Here is a 10,474-nt window from a genome sequence, read left to right on the forward strand (position 1 = left end):
GAGTCATTTGGCACCCATTCATACTGTGTGACCACGGCAACTGCTAAACAGGGCCCGTACCACTCACACCTCCAACTGCTGGGGACTGAATGACATGATGTGTGGAACATGCTGACCCTAACAGACACAGGAGATGGCAGTGAAGTGACCCTTTAGATGGGTGGGGACTGCTCTGGGCCTACCTCTCGGGCTTCGTAGGTGTCAGGAACAGTGATCCGGTAGGGGGCGTCGGGGATGTTGTAGTAAGGCTGGTCCTTGTGGATATCCTGAAAGCACAACGGGAGTCCCTCTTCCAACGGCCTTCCCCAGTCTGCCCCTGCCGAGCTGTGCCTCCAGGGACACTGAGTGGCAGAGCATTTGCCTCCCCACTTCCAACTTGTCCTGTCTGTGACAGGCTTCCAAACTGGACGTGGCGTACTGGGAAGGGCCAGGGTAGAATGTGAGCTCCCCACACCCGATTAAACCACTTGTCGCGTAAATTAGGCTCAGCGACGATGGGCAGGGACACTTACTGCACTCAGCGACAGTGACAGGGTCTGAAGGATGTCCAGCATGGTCTTTAGCACCGTCCCGCTCCACAGCAAGTGGGGAAACCTGCACCAAGAGCCACATCTCAGAGCCCAGGAGCCAAATCCCCAGTGCACCCACATTGCTTAAAGTGTAGCCTCTGGAGACTGCGAGTTCCACCTCTGGCTGCCTGGCTGAGGGTCAGAGGAGGTCAGGAGGCTTCCAGGGCAGGGCACCCCGTCAGAAATGCTCCCAGACTCCTGCCATCACTATTTCTTGGGGCCGGATAGAGGCCCAAGTGACTGCTCCCAACCTGACTATTTTGGTTATGTAGTGGCCAGGCCACACTGTCCAATACCCCCCAAGCAATCCTCCTCTTTTATGACCAGGGCTCCTGAGGTTTTCAGGCCATGGCGCACACAGAAAATGGCAATGTGTGCGTGACACCCTGGGGGTAAGGAGGAGAAGTTGCTCCTGAGCGAGGGGCCCCAGCCTGGGACTCTGCAGTGGCTGCAGCAAACTCACTGACATTCTGTGGGAGGCTGCACTGCCCTTTGAAGGTTTTCATCCTGACTCCACTTTTTTCTGGACTGACAATGTAACGACAATCCTCCTCCAGACTTCCAGACTTCCAGATTTAAAGTTTACGCACGTGCATACACGTGCACTCGCAGAGCACTACAGGAAAAGCGAGCGTACTTATCCACCAGACCGGACAGGTACTTGTCTGCCACCCTCCGTATCCTCTTGTGAATGTGGTTGAAGTTCACCAGGAGAAACTGTGCGTGCCGCTCCAGCTCCTCCTCGTTCTCCTTAGTCTTTGCCTGGAGAGTCAGAAGAGACAGGGACATCAGGTTCCTTCGGTGTGCTGCTGGCAGACACGAGCTGGTCTCTGACAGGGCTTACTTTATCTGCCATCATGTTCAGGAAGGCGTCAAACACTTTGTCTGCAACGGCAACCACACACTGCATCATCCCTGAAACAAGGAGGGGTTTCCATGGTCAGGAGCATCAACGGAAAGGGACCAACCGCAGCTACTCTCAAACGTTTCGTCTGGACAGGATTTCAGGCTTACCACGGAGCTCCCATACACCCTTCACCCAGCTTCCCGACATGCATGTTGCATTTGTCAAAACTAAGAATCGGACATTGATATGATGCTATGTCTTAAACTCTGGGCTTTATTTGGATTTCTCCTGTTTCCCCACTGGCATCCCTTTTCTGTTCCAGAATCCAGCTGGGGATGCTACGTGGCATTTACTCATCACGTCTCCTTGGACTCCCCCCAGACTGTTGATGCCTCAATCCGTTCTTGTTTTGTACTACTTTGACACTTCTGAAGAACACAGGTATTCTGTAAGAGCTCCCTCAGTTTAGCCTTGTCTGATACTTGCTCATGATTAGACTAAGGTTCCAGGCTGTCAGGAGAAACAGCACAGAGCTTAAGTGCCCTTCTCCTCGCGCCGTATCGGGGTGCGTGTGAAATCAGCATCTCCTATCGCTGACTGGACCTTGACCACTTGGGTGCAGTGGTACTGGCCAGGGCTCCCACCATCTACTTCTCCTTTCCCACGCTCTATTCCCTAGGAGCAAGTGAGACACTGAGCCCAGCCCTCACTCTGGGAGGGGAATTAAGCACCACTTCCTGAAGAGAATCTGCGGAAAAGTTAAAACCACCACGGTAACTGAGAAATATTTTGGAGAAAGTACTTCGAGACTGTGCAGATACCCCATTTCTCTTTAAAATTTTGCCCACTAACTCAGCACCTCTCAGTGGGTTTCGTCCCCAGCAGTGACTGTGCCTCTCATCAGGATTTGCTGTGTCCTTCATCCTTTCTACTTTGAGTTATTAGAAGGCCGCGAGGAATGTTTTTCCCATTTTTTTAGTTCAATAGTCTAATCAGTATGGACTCATAAATATTTATTTCTTCCATTGGTTTATAATCTGGTACTATAGTTATTTTGCTGTCCAAACTGTTCCAGCTTTGGCCACTTGGAGCTCTTTTAGGTTGGCTCCTGTGTCCTCGTGACAAGCCCACACCATTTTTCTTTCTTTTTTTTTCATATGACCTTCCTTTCTAGCACAGCACCCCAGGCTCATCTTGTGTCTTCCCTGACCCAGACCCCCTAGCATCAACCATTTATCCATGGAGCCCTGGTTTCTGTTATTGGAGAATGGGATTTAGAAATCAAGATCTGGGTGCTGGGTGTGCTCACTGCTACTGGGGTGGGTACAAAGCAGGTTTTCACGAGCAACAGCACACTGTGAGAACCCCTGTGAGAAAGAACTGTATTAAACGCCAACCCGTCCTCCACAATGCTGTCCCACTCACCCAGTGTCTTTTACTAGGGTGGCTAAAGTACAGGGCGCAAGGCCAGCAGGACAGAGAGTAGGCAGGTAGGTGCCGCACCTCTCCACCTGGGCCCAGCAGAGTCTGGAATATAAAGAGGCATCTCATATGTGTTTGTTATGATGATAAATGTACCCCAACAGTTCTCAGAAATATGAGAAGTCATTAGTATGACCAGGACACATGCCTAAGGGTGGAAAGAGGCTGCCTTCTAATGGGCTGGATTTGGGAGGGGAAATCTTGTTTAGGGGGTGTATGTTTAGTGCAATAGTTTTTCATATAACTCTTAGGAAACTGAAATTGTAAATTCCTAATAAATAACAATCAGACAGAGGTCAGACACCATTATCATGTAGTAGCATCTAAGGAGACTTTTACTTTGAAAAAGTTGTTCTCCTTTTGCGCTGGAGCTTAATTCTAGATTACTAGTGTACTGACTAACTGGGTAGCTAGCAAGTAAAGAGCAGGTTCCTGCCCTGCAGGCACACAAGGAGGCCTGCCTTATGCCGGCACAGAGGAGGGCCAACCCTCCCCTTTGGGGGCTGGTAACATTTTATATAACCTCTCTCCTGGTTGGTTCTGAAAACTCATGAATAACATGTTTCCAAAGACATTTCCTTCCCACCTCTCTGTTTTAGGAGGAAAAAGGAGGGGGAAATAAACTTAATAGGTGCATGTTAATTGGCTTAATTTAAATATCACACTCAGAACAAATACAAGCACCCCATTTGAAATCATGTGGAGGAGGGCAATGTCTGTGAAGAGCAAGTGAGTACGACTTAATTTCCTCTGACGACACAGCAAGAGGAAAACAGCGCTCAGGAGAGAAGGACAGGTGAGACAGAGAGCTTCAGAGAGGCATCTGACTGAGCCTGCAGGTATTCTCATTAGGTGGCTGGTGACATGTGGTACGCTCTTAGTCCCCTAGGGTTGGCAGTCTCAACTTTTTTTTGCCATTACTCTTCTTCCTAGAACCAAAGAACTTAGGGTGACCCAACTATACAGCACAAAACCTAGCACAAAATAGCTGCTAAATAACCAGCATGGGGAGGATGGACGGGGGGAGTGAATGAGCAGCTCCGCCGGTGGTTAGTATCATGTCCACTGTAGCCCCAGGTGGTTCTGGGTCACTTGTGGGAGACCCTCTGAGAGTGAGGCCCTCCTCTTCCACACCCCACAACCCTCATGAGAGAGGTTTCCTTTCTCGGAAACTGCCTGCACCTTCCACCCTGGCCTCTTCCAGGCCTCTCCTACCCCCAGTCTTTCCCCCGGCTGCCAGCAGAGGAAACTTCCAGAACCCTCACACCGACCTTCCTCGCTAGCCAACACCACTGGCTTCCGGCTGCCGAAATAACCTCACGTGCTTAACTTCCCGCCTGTTGTGCGAGAATGTGAAGTGCCCTGCAAAGGACTTACTGGAAATCTTGCACAGAACAACATCTCGGAGTCCCCGAGGTGATTTTAAAAAAAAGATTTTGTCAAGGCTGACTTTTCAACCAAAGGAAACAATGGAACCAGAAGTAGCTGGGGATTTGTTCTCCATGGGCAAGAACAAGCGGATAGGTTCTTCAGTGTGCCGACAGCTTCTGGAGCAGAAAGAACTCCCACCTGTACTTTACTAACACTGAATTTATGAATCTTAAGGATTATCAGTCAGCATTCCTCAAAATGGTTACCCACAGTTAATAAAGATTCATGGATGCAGCCTACTAAATTCCCTCATTTAAACGTGATTACAAAATTAATCAAATTCTTCAACTTTCAGAGTCTCAACTTTTGAACAGCTTATAAATCAGCACACAGACCAATACAGTGATGCTGAAACTTCCCAGTGTCCTTATTGTAAAACTGGTCAAACAGTGCCTATACTATGCATCAAACTTTTTTCCTTTGCTGCCTCTATTTTAATATCTCTTCTTGTTTTTTAAAAAAAGCTTTTAGAGAAAGGGGAAGGGAGGGAGAAAAAGAGGGAGAGAAACATCAATATGTAGTTGCTTCCTATGTGCCCCACACTGGGGACCTGGCCCACAACCCAGGCATGTGCCCCGACTGGGAATCAAACCAGTCACCCCTTTGGTTCACAGGCTGGCACTCAATCCACCAAGCCACACCAGCCAGGGCTTATTTTTATTAGTATTCTTATCTTAGGTTTACACCTCAATAGGGTTTTGATAACTGTAATATTTTTACCCCATCTGAGAGTTTCAATTATTTTTCTGCCTGGTCCTCTTAGCTGGGACTGGTTCTACCTGAGATCTGCCGTGCACTTAGGGTCTGAGGACTCTTTCCTGGAAATCAGATGTGGGATCTGACCATCAGACCGCATCCCTACAGTCAGATGTGGCCCACAGGTCCTGGCCCGCTGCCCTGACATGCTGGTCTGGTCTGACGGTGTGATTGGAAATACTTGTGGTCTTCTGTGGGGTCCCCTCATAACCAGCTAGACCAAGGAGCCCCTCACGGTGAGGAATGGAGGCTGTGCCCCACCCCAAACTCTCCGATGGCTAATGGAGCATTTTTAACCGGCTACTTGGTGGGATGCCTTTGCCCATCACTTGACCTTTCTACCTGGTTCCTCTCGGAGACCAGGTGTGAACCTCTTCTCTGGACTGTGTGGCTCTTTCTTGATCACAAGGGAAACAATTACATGTCTCTACTTCACAGATACTTAACAGAAGAAAAAATATTTTATACATCCCCCAATATATGCAACCTTCTTGTAGGCAATACAATAAAAATATTGCTCTCATGTGCAAATTATGACAATTTGTCTGCTGGAGGTTTCAGCCTGCTGCAGACATGAAGAGGTAAGACTGCTCCCTGCAACAACAACATGCTCCAGGTCCATCAACGGCCATCCCAGGAGCCTGGGATCCTTCCAGCAGAGGACAGTGTCGGAGACCGAGATCCGGGCGCTGGAGCACACCTGAGCACTGATGTTGGGCACGCGTGATTTTCCTTCTGCTCTTTGGCCTCTTGCTGCAGTGGCAGGGCCCCAGAGATACGTATTTTTTAAAGTTACATGTTGTACACTGATCTTTCCAATGTAGTGTGCAGCTTCATAAAACTATTTTATCTACACAGAAAATAGGAAGAAACATTCCTTTTCAATACTATCAAAGCTCAGTTCATCACGAGACTACCACAATAGTAAACTTACCAGACTTGTCTTTCTGAATAGCCTTATCTTCAAAGTAGCAGAACATGACCTGGAAGCGGTCGGGATCCGTTGAGCGCAAAACCCTAACAAGGAGAACAGCTTTGAGTAAATTTTGAAAAATCTGAGCCCTCTCGATCACAGACTTAATACTGCCTGGAAATGGTGAGGCTGCCAGGAACAGAAGCCCCACACCATTCAGAGGGACAAAAGCTGATGCGTACTTTCGGAAGGGTGATGTCTACTGTCTATCATAACATTCCCATACTGTCCCAACCAGCACCCACCACTAGTGATGCATCTTAAGGTTTACGTGCCTAAGGATTCTCCTCAGAGCTCTGACTGAATGTCCATCAACAGGAGGCTTGTCAGACAAACCAAAGTACACCACGCAGCCACCGAGATGAGAGGCAGCGCTGTACGTGCTGCTACAGAAACTACCTGAGATGAACTGCTGGGTGAGAAGAGCGGGGCGCTAGAAAAACAGGTTCCCTAGAGGCTTCCACGTACCGGGTGTACGTGTAGGGTACATGTGCTTGCACACGCACAGGAGATTTCTAGAAGGGGAGGTAAGGGACTATCAACAGTGGGCATCTCTGGATGCAGAGCTACGAAAGTGATGCTTGTATTTTTCATCTTTATTATCTGCTGTATTATCCCAATACATATCCCAATACCTTTTTCTTCTCTTTTTCACTTTATGCACCTTGAACTTTTTTATTTTTAGAGTAAAAAAATATCTTTGGCCTTGGTGAAAAAGGAAGAGAAAGGAAAAAAGAGGCTCTTTTCTTAAAGTTCTCCCAATAACTAGACTCCCCGGGAATCTGTGCCAGGTTCTTGAATAAAGGCGTCAGTCTTGCTTCTCCATGCTAACAGTGCCCCTGGGGACTGGCAGGCAGCCCAGGGCTCTGCCGGCCAAGTCAACGGCCTGTCCAGAGGGCTCGTGATCACCATGCATGGGCATCCTCGTGGGAAGGGAGGGGACGGCCCTGCCAGCAGGCACATGAAGCTGAGGGCGTATCTTGTGGCCACACATGATAGGGTTAAAACCAGGTTTTCGCTCTGTTTTGGTATGACTTGTTTTGTTTTGCTTTGAAAATGTATTCTTTATAAAAAAAAAAGGCTAGAGGGAACTATGCTCACATGCTTTCGGGGATGGCGGTGAGATCAGGGTTTTTCCCCTCTACTTATTTCCCAGTTTTTACATAATGTTCTCATATTACTTTTGTAACTAAAAAAAATTACAATGAAAAGAGAAAAGAAAGTCAAAGCTCCCTTAGCTCTGTGGGCCTCTGGGATGAATGAGTCACTGATTGTGAAATTCTGCCCTGCTGTGGAGAGTCCTCCGGCTGCCAGAGGTAGGGAGGGTGGGGGCTCACTCCCACTTACCCCAAATAGCCTCAGTCTATTTTACATGCTGGGCTTCCAAATGTGATTTCTTTTACCAGACGGTTTTGTGGCACCAAATAAGGTTAACGGTGTGTTTTCCAAATATCCCTCCTTTTAAGAATTGATACTTCTTTTCCAAACCATTTGAGAAAGATATTTTATCATATTCTAAAATACTCTATCTTGTGACTTAAACAGGCTAAGTGTAATCTGACTTTTTTTGGTGACAGGGACAGATGATTCTGTGGCTCACGGATCTCTGGCTGCAGTCCAGCACGCCTCAGCCTTAGCGCTGGCAGCCACAGGCAGCTGAATTCTGAGCATCCTGGCTGCTTCTCACAGCCTTCATTTACCAGAGGCAGCAAGACCCAGTGCTTAGGAGATGATGTACGTTTCCATTTCAATTAGGAATTATTACCTTGGGCAATTTACTTAACTGCTCAGTCTCAGTTTCCCCATCTGCAAAATGGGTATGTAACAGTGTCTACCTCACAGGCTAGTGGAAAAGCACGTCAATACACTCAGGCACTCAGTCTATGCTAACACTGACATTGTCACAATGACAGCTATGGATCATCACAATTACAGCTGTTAGGCCCACTGTGGTTATAGGTGCATCCCGAGCGTCAGGCCCCTGTGGGATTATTTTGGAGCAGGCACCTTCCCACTTCCTGTTTGCATTCCACTGTGGTCCTAGAAGCCAGCCCAATGAGAGTCTCAGCGAGGGCAGATTTCCAACAGGACTCTCGCCCAGTCAACTGGACTGATTCGCAGCATCTGCTGCGACTGCTCAGAAGCCCATTCCCTGTGAGGGGAGGATAATACCAGAGTTCAGACACCTGGGGTGTTATCAGACACAGAATTTAGTGTTCAGGAAGGAGGAGCACACAGGAAAAGCAAAGGGTGTGTTTTGTTTTTAAGAATGTTTGCACATCTTGGGAGGGATTGAAAACAGTTTCATCCAAGCTTTATGCCTAGAAGGTACGAAAGTGTAAATCAGCTCAGATGTGGAGGTGCAGGAGGCAAAGGCTTGTTTACCTCATGTATTCCAGCCGGTAGACGGAGAGGAGATAGGTGGACATGGCGAAGTCCAGCTTGTTGATGAGGGCAGACACCTCGGGGGCAGGATCCAACAAGTTGATGATGGTGCTGCGGAGCTCGCTCAGTTCGGCCTAGAGGGAAACAAGCACTTGCAGGCTCACATGGGCACTGGAGGGGTGACGGCCCGCCCCCAGGAAAGGCGGACACCAATAGCTAACTCTGGCTAATTTGTGTCTTGTAACAAGAGAAAGGGTCTGCTCTCATGGTTCCAGAGAGCTCAGCACAAACCCTGCGCCGCACCGTCTGTCTTTGGGAGGGCGAGGATCCTTACGGGGGTGACCGTGTCGTTTTTCATGGCCGAGTTATACTGGAGGACAGACCGCAGCGGCTCTTTGCTGGGAAAGGTGAGCAGCGGGGACTTGGTGGCTATCTCACAGACGCCCTCATACCATTCTTCTGGCCAGAGTCCTGGAAGAGAGGGCACACGTGAGACGACTGCCCTGCCTGCGAGGCACTGCACTGGGGTCAACGCTGGCACCTTCTGGAGTCATGGGCCCCTGGTTTAAGACACTTCTCCCCAAATGGGGCACAGAAACAAACCTATTTCCTAATTTGGGCAGGTTTTTCCTAAGATACGTGGTATTCTCAGAACCCTAAACCACATCTGGGAAGTGTAACATTTGCAAATACTTGTAGGAAGCAGCAGCTGCATCGGGCTGCTTTTGAATGTGTGCACGTTCACCATTAGGCCGAGTCCTGCCTCACCGTGGTTTTCACTCAGCCCTCCGTCCTCCCCGGAAGAGCACACGCCCCTACCTGACCCCTCCACGGCGAATCCCATCAGTACGGAATAGAGCCAGAAGTCTCGGAAGAGCTTCTGCAACCGTGGCTTGGCTTCCTTGATGGGCGGCAACCGTCGGGTGAGCTGATGTGCCAAGAAGAGAGGGAGAAAAGGAAGTTATTTGGTCATGAAACCCTAACACCTAAGGTTGTGAAATCAACCAGATTCGTTCTCCAAGAGCATTCTCGGAAGCTATCCGTGAGACTGAACAGGACAAGGCATCATAAGCAATGACCAACACTTCTTGGTAAGCTCCCTGGTACATGTTCATTCACTCAGCAAACAGTAGCTAATTCACTGGGAGGGGAAGAGCCCCATTCCTATACTTTAAGGTCTTTCTGCCTAATTTGGAGGCAGGTAAGCAAGCAGTGTGATGGAGTTCCTGGAGAAGGTGTCACAAGTCTCAGTGTTAGCATGCGAGTAAACCTTAGCCAGGCAGAGAAAAGAGAGCAGCCTGCCCAGCATCAGGCCCAAAGCCTGGGAAAGTGGAGCAGATGGAGTGTGCAGGGGGAGGCGACAATGAACTGGGGCTAGGGCTCAGGTGAGCAGATGTGACTGGAGAGACAGACTGTGAGACAGACTATGAGAAGTGGCTTTCTCATCTCTCCCCGCAGCCCAACTTTTCAAACAGTAATCTTGGGAAGAATTCCAGTATATACAACAGGTGTGGGCAGAGCTGCATAGATGCAGGAGTGAGGGACTGAAGGCCCTGCCCACCTGCTCCAGACAGTGTCCTGCCTGGTGGGAAGCATGGAGTGGCTCCTCAGGCATGTAAAATGGCTAAATGTGTGCACAATGCCTGCTGTACAAGTCGACCCTCACAAGACCCCAGCAGACATCGAGCCCCCATAACCAACCGGCAGTGAAGAGGAACTCTGTGCCGTAACTTATGAGCGAGCACCAAGCACCGGTCAGACTCTGGGCTGGGGACACTGAAGTGGGAGAGATGATAACCTCTATTGCACAGTGGGGGAGAGGGACAACACAGGGAGATGGGCACCTTCACACATGGCTCTTGGATTATAGACTGGTACAACTCTTTCTGGAAAGTAATTTGGTACTACTTGGTGGGGGCGGTAGACAATATGGAGTGAGCATGTGTACTGTGTGGCACTGAATTAAAAATGACTGAGCGAGCAGAGCAATGAATCTGCATCAAAGTTGGGGTTAAGCTTGAACATCCTCCA

The 10,474-nt window shown here is 49.0% G+C and overlaps 1 protein-coding gene across 2 annotated transcripts in view; it reads right to left on the reverse strand.

Annotated features, from left to right (window-relative positions):
* The window catches only part of PI4KA (phosphatidylinositol 4-kinase alpha), a 101,971-nt gene that overhangs the window by 32,534 nt on the left and 58,963 nt on the right, over positions 1–10,474 (reverse strand). For both annotated transcript variants that reach the window (XM_028529007.2, XM_036014689.1), the window contains exons 20-27: positions 9,263–9,371; positions 8,778–8,914; positions 8,444–8,577; positions 6,020–6,102; positions 1,414–1,484; positions 1,207–1,331; positions 513–594; positions 183–266 (exon numbers count right to left, since the gene is read on the reverse strand). In XM_028529007.2, coding sequence (XP_028384808.1) covers positions 183–266; positions 513–594; positions 1,207–1,331; positions 1,414–1,484; positions 6,020–6,102; positions 8,444–8,577; positions 8,778–8,914; positions 9,263–9,371 — 825 coding nt within the window. The remainder of the gene's footprint in view (positions 1–182; positions 267–512; positions 595–1,206; positions 1,332–1,413; positions 1,485–6,019; positions 6,103–8,443; positions 8,578–8,777; positions 8,915–9,262; positions 9,372–10,474) is intronic.

The sequence above is a fragment of the Phyllostomus discolor genome, chromosome 13 (genome assembly GCF_004126475.2).
Source record: "Phyllostomus discolor isolate MPI-MPIP mPhyDis1 chromosome 13, mPhyDis1.pri.v3, whole genome shotgun sequence".
Classification (NCBI taxonomy): domain Eukaryota; kingdom Metazoa; phylum Chordata; class Mammalia; order Chiroptera; family Phyllostomidae; genus Phyllostomus; species Phyllostomus discolor.